Source organism: Betta splendens, chromosome 14 (assembly GCF_900634795.4).
Source record: "Betta splendens chromosome 14, fBetSpl5.4, whole genome shotgun sequence".
In the NCBI taxonomy this organism is placed as follows: Eukaryota; Metazoa; Chordata; class Actinopteri; order Anabantiformes; family Osphronemidae; genus Betta; species Betta splendens.
Window position 1 is genome coordinate 9,540,648 of NC_040894.2, and position 26,144 is coordinate 9,566,791.

General features: G+C 43.6%; 1 protein-coding gene across 3 annotated transcripts; it reads right to left on the minus strand.

The window, feature by feature from the left end:
- Positions 1 to 2,451: 2,451 nt before the first annotated feature.
- ppm1e (protein phosphatase, Mg2+/Mn2+ dependent, 1E) lies at positions 2,452 to 25,864 on the minus strand. Of its 3 annotated transcripts, none has more exons than XM_029172949.3 (8): positions 25,529 to 25,864; positions 25,204 to 25,397; positions 6,937 to 7,058; positions 5,418 to 5,617; positions 5,147 to 5,335; positions 4,929 to 5,072; positions 4,751 to 4,844; positions 2,452 to 4,662 (listed from the first exon to the last, which is right to left on the minus strand). In XM_029172949.3, exons 2-8 carry the CDS (start codon positions 25,386 to 25,388, stop codon positions 3,734 to 3,736), a joined length of 1,863 nt encoding a protein of 620 aa, XP_029028782.1. In that variant the 5' UTR covers positions 25,389 to 25,397; positions 25,529 to 25,864; the 3' UTR covers positions 2,452 to 3,733. The 3 variants fall into 3 exon arrangements, with proteins under 3 accessions (XP_029028782.1, XP_029028783.1, XP_029028781.1); XM_029172950.3 differs by having other exon boundaries at positions 25,510 to 25,864; XM_029172948.3 differs by having other exon boundaries at positions 25,204 to 25,864.
- Positions 25,865 to 26,144: the final 280 nt, after the last annotated feature.

A 26,144-nucleotide genomic window follows, 5' to 3' on the forward strand; every position in this document is an offset into this window, starting at 1 on the left:
CACGAATGGAACCCTGGATCCTTGTTACTAAACACAGTGAATCTCATGACTTAATTCTATGAGATGTTGTTATAGTCTTGCTGAAATAAGCAAAGCTTCCCCATTAAACTATCTGATGCTCAGTATTTTGTGGACTCTACTCCTAACTTCCTGTTTGATATGTCATCATCCTCATTGCATTCAGTTTTTATGTTTGTAATAGTAATCTGTCTCCTTGTAGTCACACTATATTAAGAGCATCCAATTCGATGTCATTATAACAAGATCTGATGAAATATTTGTCCTCTCACAGTTGCACCTCTCTGGAGTCTGAGCAGCTCCGCTTACTCACGCGCCTCATGTTTAATTAACGCCACGCTATCGTTTTACACCGTCAGAGTTGGAGTGAAAACCTACACGCTACTAAGTAATGTCATTGGCAAGATGTCTGTTAAGGCATCGTACACTCATACACTTTTAAATCAAAGCTGCAGATACATTAGGAGATGTTATTCGAAGCGGATAATTAACATATTTATATGCGTTTTACCAAGTTTTTTATTAATGTTGGGTAAGAAAGCAAGGTGAGCCACAATGGGACTTTACGATTCACTGCCACACTGGCTCAGCGCTGGTTTAGCAACTCTTATAGAGTGTTATAGAGACATACTGTGGGGAGCCTCCATGTCAGTGGTGCTGGGACATTTGGACAGTTCTTTATCTCACTGCTAACCATTCATACAGTATCTGATCCATCTGACAGGTTTTATAGAGCATGGATCAAAAACTATTGTTTATGTATGTACACTCCTCCAGCCATCACAAGTCACACACACACACACACACACACACACACACTCATGATCCTGGCCTATGATGGCTTCTATCCACCCAGTGCCCATGGACAGCTGTAAGACTTTTACTTTGCTCGTCCCCTTTGTTATTGACCAACGCTTCTAGAGGCAATGACAATAGTTATGCCATCACATTGAGATCCAGTGGCTTTAGTTTGTTGTGTCTCCGTGGTACATTCCCCATAGCTAGATGCCACCCCCGAAAAAATATAGAAATAAAGTCTGAGGACATTCAGGGACATGAGGTACATTCTGCTCCAGTCTGAAAGATGAAGTGGTGCCAGGGATGACAAACCCGTACCAGTAGCTGGACAAGTCCTCTCTCATTATATCACAGTTGCTGAATGGCTCGGTCAATGCACACTGGGTCTCACTAAGTTTCTGATTTGGAAATTCATTTTGTCACCCAACGAATGGAAAATGTTGGAGCTGTTCAGTAAACCCTGTAACGGATCCGTCTTTGACTCGATGACTAGAACTAGGTGGAACAGTAATGAACCAATGCTGGCAGGTCCAGCCCGATCTATTCCTGAGATAGCATTTGCCAAACACATCGGCTCGTCTTCATCTTCAGTGTCTTAACTCTTGTAACATTCAAGTCAAATACACAAAGCGTAATCTCTGTCCTGCTTTTTAAGGTGTTTTTACACTTCCAGCAAGAAGTAATGGTCTGATCTTACAGTTTCCCTTGTTTCACTATACTGTATGTAACAGTGGTGCTGAGCTCTGCCTCAGTACAGAACCACCAGGCTCCTGTACCACCAGACTCTACGCCTTTCACAAGGCAAAATCACCAACGTGGATGTTCAAAAATGACATTTGTCATTTGCCACTGCATTCATCATCTGCTTCTTAAAATGGACATAAGCATCAGGCTTGTTGCTGGATAAACAATGTGTAACTAAAAAGGGAGCCAGGCATGATAGCATTGACTGGGGGGATGAGGACTTAGCAAACTATTCAACAGATTAAAAGTGAAGCAATATGAGGGTGAGGAGAGTTTGAGTGTGTTAATGGGAACTGGGTCATTTTGCTACTGTGAAAGTGACAGAGTTTTAAAGTGGGTCAGGGTTTACCTATCTTTTTAATAGCCGACTTAATAAATGTCATTTACAGTTATCTAATATGGTTACATACATTATTACTATACTGCAAACAGCACATTCAATGCAACGTGACAGTAGAGTCATTGTACATTCCACCAAGTTAAACTGGATATGAGTGATATTAGCCTTAGTTTAATAGGAATCCAATATGAGGGTTATTATTGAATAGTTATATAGTTGTTGGTTAATTGTGACTATGGGGTTTTTGTTACACACATATACATATATTAAAATCAAGAATAGCAATGGAAAGTGAGTTTTACGTCTTAGACAGATGGATAAAGAGTTTCCTAGCGTGTGTAATCGGGGCAGCTCTAGAAGCGACGCGTTAGGTAGTAGAGGAAGGTGTCTCGGAGTTGTTGATGATGGTGATAATCGCTGTTGTTATTAGCTGAACTCAAAAGAAAGTGCACTAATTCACGTCGTCCTCAGACTCTATAAGTCTTTCCAGTGTATTTCTTAAACTGTCAAAGTGTTTATTTACTATAAATAAGACATGTGGAAGGCACATGTTCTGCATATCCTGACTTTAATATTCATCTGGATGAACATTTTCTTCTGTAAAAGTACTTTAAATACACCTGAAATACTTGCAGTAACTTCGTGGCCCAACAATTTACTTTTAAATGCACAATGACCCTCCCCCCACAAAAAGCCATTAGCTCAGTGTACTCCTTCCCTACATTAAGCATTTATTCAGGTAGTGTGTGTGACTACTTATCTCCTATAATCCACTGTTAAGTGCTTTTATCTGTAAACTATGGCTGGATGACGGCAGACAGCATCCTTTCAGTCCCACAAACCAGGAGCCGCCATTGTTCCGGCCTCCTCTAACTTTTTTTTTTCATCTGTCACTGAAGGATTTTCCAGGGGCACAGAAAGGCAGCCTGAGCCATTAGAGCATAATTTAATGCTCAGCCGCTTGACATTCTCGACAGCTGTCTCAAGATAATTTGTCAGCTCACATTGCATTTCTACCAACATTAAACCGAAGGAAAGACAAAAGGCGCAACTAAGTGACCAAAGTCGGCCTCATTTTTCCGGTGTGGCTGGATTCACAGAAAAATAGGTTTGTATAGGTTGATGATGCACAGCTAATAAGTATACTGTTGGTTTCATTTTGAATGGAGGGGAATCGTACTGCTAATGTACAGCTACAATGGCTTTTTAGACAGAAACCTTTTCCGTTCCAACCTTGTGGAGGCCATTATTTTCAGTGTGTACCTTCGAACAAGTTTGACCTTCAACGCTTCTTCTTCAAAACACGTTTCTGTCTAATGGCACTGCCAAGCGTGTGAAGCGACCAAGCATATAAATTAAAAGTTAAGTGAGTGTTCAGACGGGATTCAAGTGAACCTTTGTCTCGAGAGCTTTGGCTCCAAAACAGAATATTGAACTGTGCATGTGACAGCTTAGAGTCAGTCAGACGGTGCCGTCTGCACGATTCACTTCACGTTCAGTCTGAACTCATCTCATTTTCCTGCCTTCATGTGCAGCTCTGCCTTGTGAATGATTAATGGTCACAATGTAGAGGATGCACTTTTGCGCTTTACCTACAGCATTAACGAGCCGGGCTGTTTAAGGGGCCAGCTCGCATCGGGAAACATTTCGGCTTAGGACGGAAAGCACCACTCTTCTGACAGATTCAACAGTCACATAACAACCGCAGGAGCCACAACTATCTACTATCAAAGAAAGACATGTTGTTGAAGGCAGATGTGGGTGGGAGGGTGGCCTTGGGGGGCAGGATGCGGGGCTGAAGGAATGTAGGTGGTTTGGTTTAGGTTTACTACTTCAGATGGCGGCATCGCGGGGAAGTTGAGGCACTGCCGCTCCGGGCCATTGGTTGGCGTGGCGCTGCATGTGGGGCAGCAAGTGGCCAGATGGCAACAGGCCCAGCATCTCCTTAGATCTTCCAGGCCACCTCCGAACCCTCCGGCGGCTGCCGTAACCAGGCCTGCAGCTTGGCCTCGCTGCCGGGCCCAGCAGCGTGGCTGTCTGCGGCCACAGGGGGTCCGTGAAGCCGGAGATGACGTCCTGACAGGGGACGCGAGCCCGGCGCCGCAGCGGGCGCTCCTCTCGGTAGATGTAGGAGGCCGCAAAGGCGTCGGGGCTCCAGCCGGAGAAGGACGGGGATCCCTGGGTCAGGGAGATGCGATCCTCCAGCGACGGGCCCAGCAGGCTGAGGCTAGTTCTGTCCGTAAACGAGTCTGTTCGGTCTTCATAGGCCAGGTCAGCGGGAGCCGAGCACTGCTGCAGGGGCCAGCCTCCCCGGCCCTTCCCCCCAATGTCCGCAGTGCTGCCTCCCTCGCCGCCCTCGCGCTCCACCCTGACCGCCTCGTCTTCCTCTTCCTCATCCTCCTGCTCCTCCTCATCCACCTCGGCTGCCTCCTCCTCCTCCACCTCTCCCTCCACCACGCCCTCCTCCTCGTCCTCGTTGCTGGTGGGCGGCGGGGAGCGGGGGTCCCGCAAGAAGACCACTATGACAGTGATGTTATCACTCGAGCCTGCGTCACGGGCCGAGGCTACCAGCTTGTGGGCTACCATGGTAGTGTCTCCAGTGTTTTCCTGAAGGTGGTCGCTGACCACTCGCACTGCCTCATCTGGACTCACTGTGTCCCAGAAGCCGTCGCAGGCCAGAATCAAGTAGTCTTCTGAACCATCCAATGGAAAGATACTATGGTCTGCATCTCCACAGATGTAGGGCTTGTGCTCCGAGTCACCTGTCAACACCGATAACAGCTGTCTGTTACAGGTCATATTTTCAAAGGAAACACAGGAAACACAGCAAATACTGAACTTGTGGCTCACCTATTGCTCTGGATACAGAGAGACTACCATTGACCCTCCATGTGCCAAACCAGATCACGCATCCTCCCAGAGCCTCGATCCTCTGCTTTTCATCCTGTAGAAGAAGCACAGCTGGCTTTAGTGGTGGACAGGGCTTGGAGATCTTTCTAGATCATTGTTCAATATGGCGTTGCGTTACCTCTCTGTCTGGTTTATGTGGCTTCATGAGCTCCACAACCTGCCCTCTCCTCACCAGAATGACCTGGGAGTCCCCCAGCCAGGCCACATGTAGCGTCCGGCCTCGTAGGAACGTCACCACACCTGTTGTGCCACAACGCAGGTTCTGCCAAAGACCAGTCACGCGTTACAACATGAACTGAACTGTTCACTCGTACGGATGTCGGGCCGGTTGTTTACCTCACGCGAGGCCTTCTTCACGAAGCGCTCATCGGTGAGTTTGAAGGCTCTGCAGAGGGCCTCGTTGGGGTCCTGGTTGAAGGATTCCTGGCGAACCAAGTTGACGTGAAGGTGGTTGGCTGCGTAGATGGCAGCGTCGACGCCTCCGTGACCATCGAACACGGCAAAGAAGGCCTGTTCCTCTTGATCCTTGAGGCACATATAACACAGTGGTCAGGAAGCAACATTGTGACAATGTTCCTAACCGTGACTTGAAATGAGCTGTATTCACCTGAATCTTGAAGAGTGTGTTGAAGTCAGGGATAATGACATGCTTGTCCTCCATCTTGCGCCTCATGTTTTTAATGGCATGGATAGACGTTTCATAGTATGGCTGTGGGCGACGGCGAAAGGGAAGCTCCTTCAGCCAGAGGCAGCACATCTCAAAGAGCCTGTTGAACACCAGCCGGGCCAACTTTACAGACTCGATCTCTAAAATGCACACAAAGACACATCGACTATGACGCGCAAACACAGGTTCGTCTTCCTCAGTTCACCTTTACTGATTGGCTCCTTGTTTTGAAAGTTTTAAATTCATTTTTCTGTTGTTTTATGTTGAAAAGTCTCCATCCCCAGGAGGAACCCGTGTCCTTGTGCCTAGATAAACTCCCAGGGACCCGTTTTACTTTTTCAGAGAGGCAGATGAAAGAAACCCTCTTTGAGAGACTGCACTGAGTTACAAAAGTTAGTGGAACAGCAGAGAGCCTGGAGGTGGCATCAAAGCCTTGGTTCACTGTAAGACGCAAGCTGTGAGAGTAAATGGGCTTGACCTACTAATGTTAGCTGCAGGTAACAAAGTCCTCACTATATTTGCCTTTGTATTCTCTCTAAGTCTGCTTTTAAATAGGAGGCACAGAGGTTGGAAGACGCTGCGTCCCATTTCCTCACTTCACCCCTCCACCTTCCGAAAGTGCGAGCGCATCACAACAATGTCCCAGTACTAAACTTCACTTCGCGCCCTTTCTCCTCTTGCTCCACATGCGGATGTTTCAGCACTGCTTCTGGAACCGGGGGCCACGCTTGGTGCAGTGCCAAACAGCTGTTTGACACAAGCAGTTGAAGAAGGATTCAGGGATTCAGATTCAAGTCTGTCAGAAAGACAACGATTTTTAAATTCCCACAAGTGAATAGATGATGATGCATTAGCCCTGAAAAGAGACGCCATGCAAGCTGATATGATGAGCGAAGCAGTGGATTGAGGAAAGGTTAGAGTTGAGCCAAAACCAACCTGGACTCCAGCAAGTTAGTGTCTGTTAGGGAGATTTATTTTCTGCACAGACTAAACTTAAACCTCGTGAAGCTCTTCTATTCCTTTGCTACTGCAAATGAAACACATGAAGAAAACAACAGCAACTGCTGCTCGATAACCTCCTCTGTCTTGGTGCCACTGGGCATGGAGTGTTGAGTGGGCACAAAGCGCTTCTACTGTACTCTTGAGTTAGATTACATCTATACTAAAAGTATAGCAGACGTCAATTGCAATAAAACTGTCGGCCATAATGGATGTAGTATATCCTGGCTTTTAGCTGTGAGTTGATTTCCTGCCCTCTAGCGGTCAAATACCACTTAATGCAGCTTTGCGGGGGAGAACTGGGACAAAGCCCTGGTGGTTACATGTATGTGTGTGGGACGACGTGAGAGAGAGACCTAATTTGACTCTGCATCTAAGTATGTGCATGTGTGTGTGTGACAGAGAGAGAGAGCGAGAGGTAGTGAGAAAGTGTGGTCTCGTGGGCTCCCTGAGGACTCACGTGGTAATGGGTCAGCTCCATCTTCTACGGTCTTATTGAGGTGGTGGATGGAGAGGTCAGTCTGCAGGATGCTGTCTGCTGTGGCTCTGGCCAAGGCTGCAGCCAAGGAGCATGGACAGTTACTATGGGGAGAAGAGATGATGCATTTAGGAATGGGTCAGGAATTACAATCATGTCACAGTACTGTAATCCACTAAGGGAATGAAGGGGCTGTTACATTATTTGTCCAGTTCATGAGAATCACAGTGAACTCTGAGGATAAGCAGGAGCTCTAACATCAGCACTATGGATGGATTAGACACCTAACTGATGCTCATGCTATTCTTAGACTAGAAGCACGTTTGTCTTTGCCAGTACAGAACAGACTGTGGCGTTGGCTTGGCAAAAACGATCGTCTGATTTCTGCCGATCACAGATATTGGTATCGTCAAACTACATATGCCTGCTGACATTGTAATGACAAATTCTTCCTGAGGTACACATTAACAGATGACACATTAACAGCGTGGACCAAATAGCGGCTCCACGCGTGGCACAAGCCGGCGCAGGGGAAGCAGCCCCTCGGGGCAGGGAGCAGCAGCCCACCTGCATCTGAAGGACAAATTAGACCCGACTCTGAGGACAGAAGGCTACACATTATGGCCACAGAAGACAAATCCAGCAGGAGGAAAGGAGGCCGGCTACAGCACTTACAAAACAGGGCGACAACCGCCCGGTCGTTTCAAAGAGGACGGTAAATATTTTGGACAAGCCATCAGTCACTTAGACCTGATGGAGACTCTTAGAAGAAAAAACCTCAAGCATGTTGTGTTGCCGTCACCAGCTTGTCAGAGTCCTGAATAAACATCTCATTATCGGCCTTGAAACGTGATACCTGTCACGCTATAATGCACAACTGGTCATCGAATCATCGAAGTCACGAAGCGCCAGTCAGACTTAATAGAGATGGGATGAGATGACTGCATTATACAACAGCATTATCTTAAAAACACCCTGAACTTTCAGACAAAACGTTCCTCTGACATTTCAAGAGAAAACAGCCCTTTATATACAAGCATCAATAACTACTGACAGACCCAAAAAGTAACTTCCTAATTAAGCTTTGTACCTTGAAGAACCTTACAATGATGTAACAGCTCTGTTTGAGTGCAGGCGTGCATCTGGCTGCCACATCTGGCCAGAGTTTTGCTGGAGGAGGTGTGTCTCCACTTAAGGTTAAGGACAGAGAAGCGAAGAGGAGGGGGTCATTTGAAGGACTAAAGACTTGCAGTACATGAATCACTAAGTTAACTAGGCCACCTCCAGATGGAGGTAACCATGGTAACCTAACTTCAGCATACTCTTCGTCACGCTCAAGTTGGAAATAAACTGAACTGACATTATTTTAACAGCTCATTAATTAAGGGGTGAAGGCCAAGACTTGCTTCAGCGCCGTGGAAGAGGATGATTAACGCAAGTATCAATTTTATTTTTATTCAAATAATTTATATATTCAACTGATTAACTGCACCGACAAATAAGAAAACCGCAGCAAGAAGTGATGACGACTTTGGGAGTCTGGCAGTGTGGGAACACCAGAGCCAGATTTAAGTAGTGGTCTGAAGAGCAGAACAGAAGAACAGGCATTCAGAGCCTCATCACCATGTTCTGAGCTGAGTTCAGCCCACATGAACAAAAAGGATACGCACATGTTAGTTAGTTTAGCACTTTACCATAGTAGTATCTTTGGACTACATTTATTCAATTCTGCAGTTATTTTCATACATGGAGAGAAAATTGTCTAATTACTAAGTTATGTGTAAAGTCAAATCATTACTATTGATTACAATACACAATTAAAAGCGGACATAAACATTTAAGCCAAATCTCATTAGAAGCCACCCAACAATTACAGAGACGTCTCACAAATGTCAGACTTGTAGTTAGAGTAGAGGAAATGTCAGAGAATCTCCACAGTCATTAGCATTAAGAATCTGGAAACCATAACTGTCTGTGACTACACGGCATGACATGTCAGCCTGTAGGACAGCGCCCATGTATTGAACTAAACATTCTCTAAAAGTTGTTCTGGTTTTAGTGTTGTCATTCAGACAAGAATAAATGGACTGCATTTTATTACACAAAGTGGAGACTTATTCTACACTGAACTGTTTCTACTAATTGTGATAAGGTGTCTGTGGCTGATGACAGGTTTATGAGGGCAACCCCGAGTCTCAAGATCTCTTCACTAACACAACAGCTATGCAAGCTCACTTTAATGTATACGTACAACAAATCTGTCTAAATTCTAAAACTACAAACTTCAAGTTCATAAACCTACAGTTTTGTGTTGCATAGAGAATGAGTCTTCATGCAGAAGAACTGCATTGCATGTCACCATTAACTTGTGCATTGGACAAATCATGTAAATCTGTAGTTTCCCAGAAAGAAGAGTTTTTCTCCTCAGTACATTTTAGTTCAGGCAATTTTTTAAATGTAAAAGTTAAACACAAAGAAGACTATCTTTTCTCCATGGCAACCAAAGAAGCTAGAAATAACTTCACTGACATTCAACAAAAAAATGCCACATGAATTACTCACTTCAATCCTGTTACTGGACAGAATATACTCAGACAAAAAGCAAAACTTTTTCCCATTTTTCTCTGAATATTGTAACAATAAAAAGTCAGACATTGGATGACGATACTGAAATAAAACTTGATATCTATAAACATGTGTGGTGGAAACTCACACATGAAAAGGCAGATGAAAAGGCAGATGAGAGAGGTGTCCTTTTGTCTAATTTATTGAAATAATAAAGAAAATAAAAATAATGAGGGAAGCAAATTCAAAAGCCAGCTGGGGAGATCAGAAAGTACACTGCGGTGGTATAATCCTGAAATCACAGCCGTTCTCAGGTTGCCTTTTAACCGTTCTCCCTGGTTCCGGTGGAATGTCTCTCTAGACCAATCAAATTGCTCGCGTCACCTTATCTCGCCGTGAGTGAGAATGTTTGCATTCTCACTTCTGCATCATTGGTGTTTTGTTATCAGGAAGGAAGGAATACCAAGCTTCAAAGACAAGATGCACTAGGTTCTACGGCCTTGGGTCTGGTGGGAGCCAGAGACCGGGGTGTAAAAGGCAGAAGCAGACCATAAACAACTAGTCAGTCAAAAAGAACATCAGATGTCAACACTTGATGTACGACAGGGCAATTGAGGGTGAGATTCTTTGTATAAGAATGTTCAGAGCTGAGCCTAATCAGTTACAGAGCACATGATTAATGTGCAGAATAAGAAAAGCACAAGAAAAGCACAAAGGCACAATGTTTCCCAATTACACAAGTAAGTGAGATGGAAGTTGGTGGAGCCAGCTTTGAGCTAGTCACGGAGAGAAAGTGGTGGGATGCATACACTGGAGTCTCCAGGAAGGTGGAGGGCAGCTTTGGTGGACGGAACAGAAGCAAGTGAAGCCTTTTGATGGTTTATGGCTTTGGGTTGACACTGTATCCAATTCTGAGATCATGTAACACTACTCAACAGCCACTTCTGCAAAGTGTGTCCTACAGGTGCTATTTACTTGTTTTTCTGACTCAGTTACTGTAAGTGCTAATTGTTCTATTATGTACAGTAGCTGCTGTTGACTGGGTTTAAAGGTGAAAGGTGTTCTATGGTCTAAAACTGTAATGTGCTTCCATTACTTAAAATCGTCTTTCATTTTGTTCTCAAACTGGGTCAAGGGCTAGAAACACCAGTAACAGTAACAGTGGTTAAAGAATGTCCCCATAAAGAAGTAACCATAGGAACCTCTTCGGTAAGAACCTCTCCTTGAAAATGTGGCCGCTGTATCTGTGACTTGTCCTGCTCTCCTTTTTAAAGGGCATAACAACTTCCGTCAACAGCGGCTATTTATAAAATCCAGCTAATAACTCACAGTTTCCGTTTCTTTGTTGTCAGTCTGCTGCGTCCATCGGGTCAGAGTTAGGCCTCAAAAGAGCTGATGTAGTACTGGCTTAACTGCATTGCTGCTGGAAGTCTACATACAACAAGCTCAAGCTTTAACGCCACAATTACATTATGTTCAACAGCTGTTCAATCAGCTGAGATTTTTATTATTACCTATGCATGTTCTGAATATATACATGTATATACCACTATATCCCAGTTTCATTTTTAATTACATGCTTTAATGATGAGGTGGCACGGCCTTGATAATTTTATTCAGAGGAGAACAGATGAGCTGAACATGCAAAGTGTGAAACGCGTCTGCAAACAAGTCTGAAAAATTACATTAATGAGTAGTAAATATACTGAGGAGTTCAATTTTAAAATGTAAAATCGCCTGTAAGTGTAGAGTTTCTTATTTGTTGAAGATTTTGTGAGATAAATCTGCTCAAATTGGAATGTGCTCCAGATTTTGTTACGTTCCACCGGTGGCTACTACTGTGGATTCAGCTACATGCTATTAAAGAACTAAGGATGAATGTTGAACAGCTGTGCACTAGATAAAAGGAGAAATAAAGAAATAGAGGTCAAGAGAAGAGAACTGTATTTAGGTTGATTCATCACCAGCGTCCTCTCCTTCATGTTTCAATTCATAGAAACCCACTCCATTTCCCCCCGTCTCTCCCCTCTTGTTCCACCACTGGCTGCCCTGTGGGGGTGGATGCTGAGCTCAGGAGCCCTGATTGGCTGCAGGTTGCACAGGAGAACACCCGTGCACCAATGATGGCTCCAGGTGGCTTTTGCATCACAGTGAGGTCATGTGGAGCGGAGGAGGATTAAAGGAGAGTTTAATCCCAGTTCACACCATCGCACTGCAACAACACGACTGATTCCATACACTACTGTTGAACTGGTTAAACTGGTAAGACTGGCCAGCTATAAATGCAGAGTAATGTGGGAGCAATACTACTTCCACACATCATTCAGTCTATGTGTAAATGCATTTTACAGTGCGTTTTGGGAATTTTGCTGCAAAGTTTAAATATGAAAATAACACATACTGTATGGTGAGAGACACCCACATGAACACAACATTTAGCTAATCAACTCCCCACTGACTTGCCACAAACTGAGCAATAGTTGCTTTGTTAAGGAGGCATTAAGGTTGAAATGTTATCGGTTTATTATAACAAGAAACACAAGTGTGGTGGTGAACCAGCCGGTTGGAATTTAGAAAGCACCGTATGTTTACCAGCAACAAAGAAAAGTTCAATAATCTGGAGCAAACTCACCAAAGGAACATATACTGTAGGAACAAATTTACAGTATGTTACAGGACTCACAACCATTGAGTGCCAGAACGCAGGAAGCAATAAAAACAAAAATCTTCTCATTCTCTGCAGAAACTATGCTTTTTTGCATTTGGTTAAAAGCTGACTGAAGATTAACACAACAGCTGACAATTAAGTGACTTTTTGTTTCAGCTTTATTTGTAACATCATCCCTTGTCTTCTTACAGGCTAACCCCCACACCTGCTGTTGGACCTCAGTTAAGACATTTTCATAGCATAGGCATCAGGCTCAAGGCACAGGTGATTACGGCCTCATGCTGCTTTTGTTCTTTGCGGTGGTCTTCTTCTGCGGCCGTGCTTAGCCTCAATCATGCGGGGAGCTCTGACAGGCTGCCTGCAGTGATAAAGCTGGATAGCCCTGAGTGTATGTGTTAGCAGATGACTCATGCATGCAGCCATGTTTTTTTTTTTGTTACCAATGCTTTCTACAAGCTTGTTCTATTCTACAGAATTAGCCCCGGAGTCGAGCAACAAGGTTGTTTCCATGGCAACACAGAAGCGAGTGACTGACAGTCTGTGGTGTCAGTCGTCCTGCTGCCAATTCCACAGAACAAGCTCCCACTTCATTCTTTTAAATATTGAGCCTTTCTGTGCCAAGTGGAGGTGAGAGCGTGCATCCACTCTGTTGATATGCTCTGTTTCCACCAGGCATTCCTCATAGCAAACCTGGAAGACAGCACAGGCTTTTCTGGGAACACAGAAAATCCTCCGCCTATTTCCAGCCAAACGTTTTTACTCAGTCTTCCAAAATGTGGTAAAAAACTGGTCTGTTTCTAGCAACTACAGTTATGTGAACACTGTATCCTCAAGAGATTCTAACAAGATTACATAACCCTTAAATCTCAGTGATTTACTGCTCTGTCTCCCTTAAGATGGCTTTCAAATGACTTTGATGAATTAATTTGTCTCCTCAGTCCACACACACCATGTGGTGCTTTAGTCTGTTGCCGGGCTCTCTGGCATCAAATGCTAAGAGGCAGGAATCCACTGATGTGGCATCTACACTACTGGAAATCAAAGAGTGAGCCTTCATTACATCTTTTACCACAGGACCAGGGGGGTAATTGTATTGTTCTGTTTCCACCCAGACTGTGTTACTGTCTGAGCAAAAGAAAAATAAAAGAACCTGTGGATCGAAATATGTAGAGTTACTTTGACTATATGTTGACTATAGGCACATCTTTGTCACATTTTACATATTCAATAAGCAGCTTTGGGCAGATGTACTGGGGACTACTGGATCTTAAACACCATTATTTCAATGTTTCCAAAAAAAGACAGCTGTTATTCTGCATTTTCATTATTGTCAAACAAATCCCATAAAAATCCTAAACTATCGTTAGTGTGAGTTCGTCTCTAATCCTGTCTGTGGCTCTCAGCATAAACCCATTGGTTCCTGCGGGGGATGGAAATCTTTGAAAACAGGTCAAAAATATTTAGACGTATTCGCTACAGAATTTTACAGAAACAGCTGGTTGCTTTCATTTATAGCAAATGTAAATCTGAGTAAATGCAGAATTGTTTGGAGATTATTCTCAGCCATGGATAAAATGGGTGCATGAGCATTTACAGCAGCAGTCTATTAGCGATGCACACACCAGTTCCCATATGTGTTGTTAGGCCTCTGTATACATATTAATGTTTTCTGATGCTGAAACAGTTTGCCTGAGGTTCTGAGTTAAAAGCTTGTTCTTTATTCCTACATGGATTAAAATGTTTGGCCACCATCTAAATCATTCATTTCACTTTGAAGTCAGTACATGTTGCATGTTCATTATTATGCACAATAATCTGATTTAGTTTTGCGACATTCATTACTTAATAGTTTGATAGATAGAGCAATTAAAAGATAACATGGTGATTATACAGTATGTGCTTTGTGATCCAATAATGCTATTAAGAGGATGATTCCATTCACCAGAACAATTGATCTGCATCACACAAGCTCCTGACTTTGCTAAAGACAACAATCATAGCTATTGAAGCTGCTAGAGGGTATTGTGCCTCATTTCAGTCCATTAAAAGCAATGTGGTCATTACTGCCCGAGTGGGGACAGCAGGGAGAGAGAGATATATGGGGAGATAGAGAGAGAGAGAGAGAGAGATAGAGAGAGAGATAGAGAGAGAGAGAGAGAGAGAGAGAGGAGAAGGAAGAGAGAGATAGAGAGAGAGAGAGATATATACACACACACACACACACACACACACACACACACACACACACACACACACACACCACACACACACACACACACACACACACACACACACACACACACACACACACTTATATCAGAACAATGAGACAAAACAACTTCACTAGCTATCTGATGACACATCAGTGATCATTTTGTGAGCTTTAACTATGTGGCAGCAGTAATGATTTAGAATAAAGCAGAGTGTGTGTCAAGGAGAATGAACGGGCAACAGTACATCAATGTGATTTTGGCACAGAGGAATCAGGTTTTGGCTGAGACATTGAGACATTGTCATTAATTCATTGTTAAATTTATTCTTACTTAAATATCCTTTTGTGAGAACATCTACAATAACCTCAGTAGAGCTGTAGTTGTTTAAGGAAAAACACTCTGTGAGTAATCATGAAACCATAACCATGATGAGCCTTAATGACTCTTAGGGTTTGACTGTGGGATAACAGTCGGTTCTATACAGATGTGTTGTCTTACTCTCAGGCCATCTGTAGTAAACAGTTAAATCTTGAGAGTGCAGCAGTGCAAAAGAAGCAGATGTCAACAGAACCTGTGCTGTGTTTTGCCCTCTCAGCAGTTCTACCTAAAGTACACCTCTGGATGATTTCTGCTCTCTGCTGATGTAACGCCGTGCACTTCAAACAGCGTGGAAATGATGGAGCAACTGTGACTACAGACGTCACTGAGTGCCGCTCTACGCACTTGCAGTGCCGCGTTCTACTTACGTTGAAGTGCACAATGCTGGCTGCGGAGAGGCGTGTCTAATCTGTCATAAAATTAGAAAAACCGCCACGGCTTACAGTACATATGGGACTGTGTGTAGGCAGCGTGTGTGCTCTCTCAATACGATATGACAGTAACTGGAGACTTAAAGGTGACGCAAGGCAACGGGGAGAACGAGGCGTGAAGCTTTGCATGTGTCATGCATTTGAAGTGGCTGTGTATTTGTTGTCGCTAAGTGTAGTCAGTTTCCAGATAAGCCCCCGGCCTCTGACCAGCCTCCCGAGATGCACGGGGAAACAGGCATGTAATTCCCTGTGAGGTCTGAGCAGGCCCAGTGCTTCTCTGCACAAAGCCTTAAGGCAGTATTATGTAATGCACCAGCTGGATCATTGGTAGATTGGTGAAGGCCTGGGGGAACCACATCGTGTCCTGACCTGAACTATCTCTGGAAGCTCCTTTTAGTAGAATTTCACAAGTATTGTTTCGGTTGTTTCTATGACAGTGTCATCACTGCAGTCTGCAACTGTCATCTTTAAACCTGACAGTGAACTAGTACATTGGTGATCGTTGCTGTCATCTATGAAAACATTGGTCTGTTTTCCATTTTGCTACATATTTGCTTTTCTTCCTGGCGACACAGGTTAACTTTGGACAATAACGTGAGCTGTGCTCGTGGCATCAGGTTCATCTGCCAAAACTGTAAACACCTGGCGCAGCAGCAGACTGGGAAAGTGTCTGTGCTTACAGCTTGTAAGCAGCGAAAAGAGGACGCTGAACACTTTTGAAGGTCACTGCGCGTCCAAAAATGGGGCCTCTCCAGAGCTGAAATTAATTAAGGAGCCTGTTTTAGAGATGCCAGTGGGTGGTTCTCCATTCCTTACAGTCCACAACTCAGGAACCAACAATGTGGTAAAACAGTAACATTACAATAGGTAACAGGTTATCAAGACGGTTCTTTGTTTTATTAATGTTGACTAAGTTATTTTTATTATTTTTCAGCCTATTAGTTGATTTTTGAAGACATCTTTGATATTTCTAGGCTGCTGCTTATTCATCTGTCACACAGAGATGACTGGACACTGTGGACAAATGTCTTTACATGCTGACGTGAATATAAACTCAGAGGTGTGTCTGTCCCTTACTGAAAAAAGCCACGCGCATCTTGTTGTAGCAACAGAATGGCCTTTGGCACATGACAAAGGGGCTGTAGTTCCCAGCCAATGTGTTCCCTGTGTGGAGTTTGCATATTCTCTCAGTATTTGCATGGTTTCCCTTTGGGTGCTCGGCTTTCCTCCCACAGCTCTGGTGAAGAGGAGACGCCGGTTTTGCCTTACGGCCATTCAGCACAGTATTATGTATGTGTGTCTATGTGTATGTGTTTCACATCTCACCCTTTGATAGTTGTTGAAATATTTCAGTCTAGCTTATAATGGACAAACCACAAATCTGGCTAAAACATACCTCTACACAAAAAGCTGAACATGTCAAGTGAGAAAAAAAGAGCTACTGTAGTCATGGACAATGAACACCTTTAGCCCAAAAGAACAGAAATGTAAAACAAACAAGCAAAAAGACAATGAATTGTGAAAAATAATGCTCATTTATGCTTTGGTCAAGTTTAACAATAGATGCCGCAAAACCTAATTCATTTAAATGATAATTATGTTAAAATACTTTAAACTGAAGATGGCTAGAAATGCTGAACCTGTTTTAGTTCAAAAACAGCAAATATTTAGTGATGAGGAAGAAATGTAGACAATCCATATAATAGAAAAGCTGAAACAAACAAATAAATACAAATAATAATAAATAAATCATTGATTAAAAAATAAATATTTTATGAGTGATTGATTACTTGGATTGAATATTCGCCCCCGCGACCCCGCATGGGACTAAGCGGTACAAAATGGATGGATGGATTGAATATTCTTCAGTGAACACAATTATTTGACATTACAAGTGCATGATTTATTCTAAAGCATTTGGGGCACAATGTTCACGTTATTACTGCTGAAGAGAGAAAGATCACATTGGCACATACTGTATGTCCTGTTTGCATCTCTTCTTCTAGTTGGGAGAATGCTGGGTGAATCAAATAAAGCAGGCGCCTCAATTGCCAGTGGTGGTGGACAGCAGTAATCTCAGCGAGACACTCTGATTAAGGGATTACTCCTGCAACAAATTTTAAAGACTGGGATAGACCAGACCAGATCTCCGAGGCACCGAGGAGAGTGAATTGTATGGATGACAGATTGAGCACACAGCCAAGGTCTGTTCCATGAGAATGGATGACGATATAGAGATAGAGACGAAGACACACAATCTCATTCTGCTTTACTTACGCTGTGACAGAATACCTCAAAAGTCACAGAAAAAAATCTTTTGAGGAGAAACAGAGGCTGATGAAGAGAGGGAGATGAAATGAAAGAGAGAGAGAGAGAGAGAGAGAGAGAGAGAGACAGAGGCCTGAAACAGTTTCAATTTTCAGAAGTGCTCTAGAAAGCCACACAGTTACTTCCCAGGAGCCCCAGAGGAGGTATGTCTCCAGAGAGATCAAATCTCCTGGCTTTACATTGCTCTGATTAAACAGTGAACAGCCAGATGGTAGCAAATGCACTTTCTGTGCTTGAGCGTATGTTGACTTTCATTGAAAGCTCAGTCTGCTCACATTAATGCTCCTTCATGGGGAAAGGCAGCTATCACACGAGACCGGCCGTCTGACGCTGTTGTTTCATATACATCGGATGTGATGAAAGCCGCATTCATCGTCTTTGAAACTAGTTCAGCTCAAAAGGAGGTCGCTTCATTCTGAGACAGTCCATGTGGGACTTCGGTGGATGGTCTGATTCGTCTGCGGTAAAAGTGAGGAAATCATCCAACATTTGCTCACAGCGGTTCCCTGAGCGCTGGAGTGCAGCTTCATTGTGTGTTCATTGCTGTGGTAACACACAGTGCATTCCTCTATCACATAACACCTTGCTATTGAAGGCTCTGCTGAGGGTCTGACCTATGCTGTTCTAATTAAGCAAAAAGAGGAACATATTGCCAGAAGTGGGTTCTTCACAAATGCAGCTTTTACCAAACGTTTGAAGCATAAAAGAGCTCCTTAATGAAACAAAAACTAATATCAATGCCTAATTATTTTTAATATAAAATCGATCCATCCAACATCTCCATTTGGAAGTCTGGAGTTGAAACGGGGACTAACTTCTGTCCAGAGACCGCAAAATCCACCATCTAGGAATAAAGCTCCCCACCAACACTGTATCTAGTTAATGACATTCATACATAATTATGCTGCTTCCTCGTCTTTGTGCTAAACTGAGTTCCTCACGGTAACATAGCATTTAGCAGACAAATATGACAGCAGTATCACTCTTGGTTAGCTCAGATGTGGGCAGCAGGACAGACTGTGGGTGTTGCACAGCTCTTTTCACACTTCATTTGGTGCTGCCATAAGTGCATGCTTTTAACACATAACTGCCACACTTGTCAACACCACATAGTCCTAATTGTGTGTAGGCCCCGTGCAGTCGAGACATTTGTACAGATATATAAGGGATATATCTGTACAGATACCTACACATATATCCCGTCCACAGTCACTTAGTAGATTAGTGCTCTGTACAACTGCAGTGGCCATTTGTGATCACAACACAATCATAAATAATGGCAATTTTAAGTGGGACATGGGGCGTGATTAGAATTCCAGTGGGATGTGAGTGATAAAACGCATTCCTCTTCAAGTGAGGCATGTTGGCCAACTTCACACTACAGAAGATGGTTCATAAGAGGCGGTGCTCAGCATATTACCAAACCAAAACCAAGAAATTGAGGTAACCTCCACCAAACCACCTGACAACATATCAAGATAAAGGGAGAAAAACCATAAATAATAATTTAAATTGTATCCAAATTCCCTTAATTATTAGTCATCTGTCAGCATTAACATTAACTAAAATAACATTGTCATTTGTCATCATTCCACATTACTGCTTACATTGATTTTATTACCTATTAATTAAACTCTCTCTATTCTGTACAAATTGCTCCATTTTACTACAGCAGAAAAGGTCACAAATTTCTGATAAGTACTATTTGCATGTGAAACCAGCCCCTGGAGAGTGGAAGCGATAAGAGCGCGTGGGCGGGCGGACATTAGCGCTGCTATACTCTTCTGCATCGGCCGTGTTTCCTCTCTCCTGTGCAGCATCCTACTTCTGCTTGATGGCCTGAGGGAAGTCCTGGTTAATAAAGCCCCTGAGAGGTTTGCTTGTTCCCAACAAAGCAAGCCCGTCCTTGAACCAGAGTAGACGACGTGACTCATAATTGTGGAGGTCTGTCCCGCCAAGAGCGGGGAAAACCACCGAATGTGATAGGGTGGTGGAACCAGCCTCAACCCATGATCACCTAGTGTATCAGTCAAACATGCTGTCGAGGTGATTTAAACTTAAATTATTATTACATTTTATGGCGGGGCTGGAACTTTTTTTAAATGATGCATAACAAATGCTCCTAGATTTAGTTTGAACTGGCGCTAACTGGTTCTAATAACTAGAAGTTCCTGTGCTCCACTGTTCAGTTTCAGCTGTGTAACGCTCACAGGTCCAGACGATCAACGCCGATTTTGTCACATTGCGATCTGTTCTGCGAGGCGCATGAAGTTGCACAGCTCAGCGGTCTTTTTTTATGAATACAATCGTCTCTGTGGCTTTCACAGCGTTTTCATGCTTTTACCGAGGAAGTAGCACGCTGTGAATGTTAGCTGATCTTACTCAGCGCTGAGCTACGCTGCTAAAAGCTACTGATTCAGTCACTGACACCGCTGACTTTGTATGATTAGTCCACTGGGCATTTGACATTAGTGAAGTCCTTTTGCTTATTTATCTAACAGGCTCTGTTGCAACATTAAACATGCTTTTTAATAAGAAGGAAACACAGTATAAGTATATACTATACCACAGTATAAGTCCACTTATACTGTATAAGTCCACTTATACTGTCATAAATTCACATCTAACTGAGGCTTTTCACCAGAAAATACCTGGACAATAAGACGAAACCACCCTAATAAAAACAAGTGTAGGAGTACATGCAAAACCAGAGGCAATGATGCTGCTGCAGTTGTCCAGTCTGTGGTTTATCCTATAATACACCTGTCACAAGCAGCTCCTCTAGGACAGCCCACTCTTCTAATGGTGCCTGTGTGTGTGTACATACTTGAGCTGTGGGAGACATCTCTGTTTAATGAGGTCTAGGAAGGCTCTCCCCTCAATTACTATCTATCAGCCCTCAGTGTGTGTGTGTGTGTGTGTGTGTGTGTGTGTGTGTGTGTGTGTGTGTGTGTGTGTGTGTGTGTGTGTGTGTGTGTGTGTGGGTGTGGTGGGTGTGGGTGTGTGTGTGTGTGTGTGTGTGTGTGTGTGTGTGTGTGTGTGTGTGTGTGTGTGTGTGTGTGTGTGTGTGTGTACTCCTCTTCAAGTCATGATCAGTTCATCAGCAGTCAGTACCACAGTGATATCAGACGACTGCCAGGTTTAAGCCATTGCAGTAACACTGTCCAAAATTAACTTTTACTTCGATGTGTCTCACAAAAACATGTTGTGTCTATTGCCTAACAACACAGTGACTGTTGTTGATTGACCGCTTTTGTTGGCACATCAATGCCACTAATGGTCAATACAGAAATAGCTGACACCCTCTGTTCTGACATGTCCTACTGTAGCTCCAAAGCGTTTAGCTTTGGTGCTACTGTAACTTTGTAATCTCACCAGATAAAGACTTACAAACAGTATACGGCTCCTACACTCATTTAAACACATCAAATTGTATTGGTGTTAGTGAAAACTGTAGTTTTGAAGTAGCTGCCAGCAGAGGTGAATTCGCAGCTATGTTGTTCTGCCAACATTTGGCGACAGTACTTCTCTCTTCAGGTGGAACTAACTGGAGATTTCTCACTGGCGTGAGCATTTTTCCCACTCATCTGCTCATCAGAGGTTAAGGTCATATTTGTTAAGCTTAAATGTTAAAGCTATTCCACACTGTGGTACTATGGAAACTCCTATATGTCATCTTGTTTGAGTTCAACAGCGACATCAATTTAAATCACATGGTCCTTTGGTGTAAACCCTCCACACACTCACACCAAATCACAGTGTTTAGGAGGGAGTAGACCGAATCCTCTTCTTTTCAGATGTGACTCCCAGCTGCCTGGGGGAAAATGGATTAAAACCTAATTGGTGTAATATTAACACACACACACACACACACACACACACACACACACACACACACACACACACACACACACACACACACACACACACACACAAACCTTGTCCACACCCCCAAACTCGTTCTAGCACACCAAGTGCTTCACCCACCCCCTATTAACAAACACTCACACACAGAGGGGATCTCTCCTCTTGCAGAAGTCTATTATTAGCTGTTCAACCCAGAGACAAACTAATGACACGTTGGGATGAATCACCAGAGCTGCAGCCTCCAACTATCATTACACTCACAGCACAGCTACAGTAGACAGACATGTAGGATGTTGGCTACCACACTAACACGCACACATCAGGCTGCCTCAAGACCTGCAGCAAGGGTTCTCCTCCAGGGAGCAGTCAGGTCCTGGCGTCTGTAGGTGTGTGTGTGTGTGTGTGTGTGTGTGTGTGTGTGTGTGTGTGTGTGTGTGTGTGTGTGTGTGTGTGTGTGTGTGTGTGTGTGTGCGTGTTTATAAAAAAAGTCTGACTGAAAGATTCCTGCTGTATTCAGACCGATTATAAAAACCAATTATTACTTCGTGCAAGGACGCCTGGCTTGTTACCATGACGACTGATGTATATGATGCAAGGACGTGTCAAACAACACATCAGATCTCCTTAGACTGTACAGTTTAACTAGGTCCTGTGTGCCTGCATGCACGGCAGGCAGCAGTACTGTTAATGTAGGAATAAGTGATACATTAGACTTTTTCTGCTCTGAATGAGAGTAAATGCATGATCTGTGTCCCCTGTAACTGTTATAGCAGAGAAGGAGTCTGCAAGCTTCTCTCAGATACTGTAGCAGCTCCTTTTACACAGTAAAACACTTGAAACACGACACAAATCTGTCCGTCTGACAGATCAGCTGCTAAAGCGATGATATCAAATACTGCAGATTTTTTCATAAAAGTAGTTCTTTGACTGTTAATGTCAACTGTAGGCTAGATGGTTAAATTAAATGTACAGTGAACACATCAGAACAGTTCTCCAATTAGTTACTGCAGATTTAGGGAAACGAAACAGAATATATATATATAAACGGTATATATATATATATATATATACCCAACATTTGCTTACTGCTAACTATGTTGACTAGCTTCTGCAGAGAAAACATGTGTATGCTGTGACAAAGCCTCTGCTATGACAGTGAGAGAGTGAATTAAACAGTCAAAAGCAATCAAACAATGGGCTGTTTTCATAATTTCATACATTGAAATACCACAAAAAATAAATATAGCCACTAATAATAATTACCTTACCTTACGATAATTAACACCTTACTCAGTATGTATGGTTCAAAGAAACTCTTACCCGGGTTTGTTTTCCATTTGGCTGCAAATGGAAAATAATGGCCTCCCATTTTGACACTTGAGGCTTTGCTGACGAATCCGTTCACCTTGAACTGTGCACATACTCAACACACATACATGTGACTCATAACATTTATCGTATTTGTTCTCTTTTGCTCTCAACAAGTCAGAAATTCTGCCGCTTGCTCACACGCACCTACATATGCTTTACACCCTTTACTGAAATAGCCGTCTGGAATATTCATGTTGCCAAGAAGATGATCCCTTGTGGGTTTGATGACACGCTGACCTCTACTAGCACATCACAATTCACCAGCTAGAAACGCTGTTGGCGCTGCACATAGAGAAACAAAATGTGTGAACCGATGGGAGACGAGCTCCTTTGCATGGTTTCATTTTGTATGATAAACTGCTACATGTAGAGTAGAGGAGCCAATGTGATTCATCAGCTCCAACAAGTCAAATGTACTGTATAAGACACCACCTCAGCCAGAAAACAGAGACAGAGGGATCATTTACAAAGCAAGCTTTGGCGGCGAACTGCAGATATTTTGGTTCGTTCGGCTAATGGCTGTTTCACGAAGCCAGATTGGATGGACTCCATCTGAGCGACTGTGGCAACTTCAGTATCTGGCCAAACTTGGTCACACTAGCAATAGGAATCACACACCAACATGGCTGGTCTCATGTGCTTTGGAAAGCAGGCCACTAATAATTTGCAAACACCCCATCGTTGTGCACGTCGGCGGCTTGTTTTAGCTTTGTTCAACATCAGAAGGCGTGTAGTTGTCAGGAAGCCCAGAGAGTTGTTAAAAACTCTATTTTTGAACTTCTTGTATTTTCCAGTCACAAGAGAAATACTGAGATCTGTTACTAGTGTAAAAGCAGAACACAGAAAATGTACACTTCATTACAAGTACAGATCTAGCATGCAAATTTTACTTCAAGTATTAGCAGTATCAGTATCAGAGCGAAAGTATTTACTGTGGTATTATCATACTAATTGATTAATGTCCATACTTTAACATGTGCACATATGCCTTTTACTGTTACAGTCATGGGGCGGATGCAACATTACAATCAGTAACTATAAATGTTGGATAACTGCATAGTATCTATCCAACATTTATACTTATAGAAGCACAAATTGAGACAGAAACTCTTTGACTTTTAATGATGAAAAAAACATGAAATCAGTGAAATGTAAGATGTAATAAATGTGGTCTGTGGCATTGTTATATGTGTATTATTTGCTATTAAGGCCACAGTTTTTGTCATGGGAGGACAAGATTGATATAATTTATTCTCTCACGAATAACTATTTCCCCTTTACCCTTCACAGCTTCATTATTCAGACACTCTGTCCGCAAATGCGTGAACACTTACAATAGCAGTCATCGTGTTCTCCAGCTTAGCACAACCACTGGCTGCTGTATCACTGCTGGAGGGCACCCTGACCTTCTGAGAACTACAGAGCCTATAGGGTCTCTGTGCGAAGTCAGTTACAGACGTATGCATGCAGCAGTCCCCTTGCTACTCAGTGCCCTAGATGAGTCCTTCCACTAAGTTCTTCCCAGCACAGTTTCTGCACCTATTTTGGATTCAAAACCAGGGCAGGCAGCAGAGCTCAGGGCAGAGCTCATCTCAGTTCTAGCGTTTCTGCCAAGTTTTTCTATGCCTCAAAACCAGAGTTTGGGGAATCTAATGTGTGTCTATTAAATTAATGTAATTACTTGTGATTACTGTGTACGTTCTTCGGCGGTGAACGCGCATATAGCGTCTGGTTTTCGAATAAATAAATAAAATAAAGTAGGAGAAGCACAGCCTTGATCTGCGAAATGCCATTATAAGGTTTGCGTAATTCCATAAAGTGACACAAAACTGATTTTGCCTCTGTGCGGACTGACGGGTTATCATGGATTTTGCACTGTAAAGACCGGTCCAACGATCGAGGCTAATAACGTAACCGGTGAGGCTATTTTTAGCCTGCATGGAGACGCGCTCAGCAGTGATGGCGTCCTCCTCCTCCTACACCATCGTGACGTCGTGCTGTTACGCAAACCAGGGGTTCACCTTTTGTAGACCTCCAGCTCCGTCACCGCTGGGGTGAACGTGTGGCACGAAATGCCAGCGACCGGCCGCGCGCGTGTACATTCACATACGTAGGTATAACACAGTGTAATACGTGCGTAATACGCGCGCCCGCGTTTAACTTCTCCTTTTGCTTCAGTTTCACATAAGCCGTGAATAAAGACTCTGTGCTGGACACACCCAGCGCGGCGTGGGGCAGGTTGCAGGCATCCCGGTACTGAACGGACCCGGACCCGGTTAGGGTCGCAGTGCGCGCACCTCCGCTCCCCGCAACACACTGGCGATCAAACACGACAATTTAACCGCTACAGTTGCTTCGAGCGAAGCGGTGGCCGTGGGTACACGGAAATAACAACATGCCATGACAAAAAAAAAAGTGGACACTTAACTATTTGTAGAGGTGCTGGAGACACAGGTCGAGGCATTCCCCCTCCACCTCCTCCTCAGACACCAGGTCCGTCAAGGGGCGCATCGGGAGCGGGTCGCTCTCCTGCAGAGGCATCCTCATCTCCCGAACAAAGAGCTCCAGGAACCGTCGGAAGGTTTTCTCCTCTGCTGCAGAGCCGGCCATCATTTCTCATTCCTGGACAGACAGAGACAGCTCCGCCCGTCAGAACACTAAGTTGCCGGGCTAAGAAGAGAAGAGTCAGAACACTAACGGAACTAGTTGGACTGTCAGCACGCTACCAGACTACCTGAATAAATGTGTACTACCGGAGGAGCGGGGCCGTTGGCTACTGAGTGTGAACGCAGCGGACCCGACCGGGTGAGTGGACCGTGGCGCCTATGATAATACTACTGGACGAGCTGTCAGAAGCTGGACTGAGCCCCCCCATTCAGTGCCGACAGGGAGCGCGCGGAGCGTTATCAGGGATTTCAGGTGATAAGAGGGCGGTGACGTCAGAGAGAACGTAGCGCAACGAGCGCGCACGTAGCACTGCGCCCCGTCGTCTGACGTCTAAGACCTTTGTAGAAAGGTTAATATTAGATCCCAGGACTTTTTCCTTTTAGCAAAATAAGGCTCCCCGAACTTAACGCTGTTGTAGAGATGCAGTAGAATTTGCTCCAACCAATGTTCTATTTCAACAAGCAATGCCTTTATTGTAGACTATATTTATCATCTGGCTTTTCTAAAAAATGATTAACATATTTGTGTATATTAAAATGTATATTCTGTATTGGTAAACGACTAGTCTACTTCATTGTATTGTATTACGTTATTGCAGTGATTGTATTTAGATGTAAGGTTATAGTATATCATTTTTAGCAATATACACAGTCAAATTTTTATCTGATATGCCAGTATATAACGATATTGTAAACTCTGCTT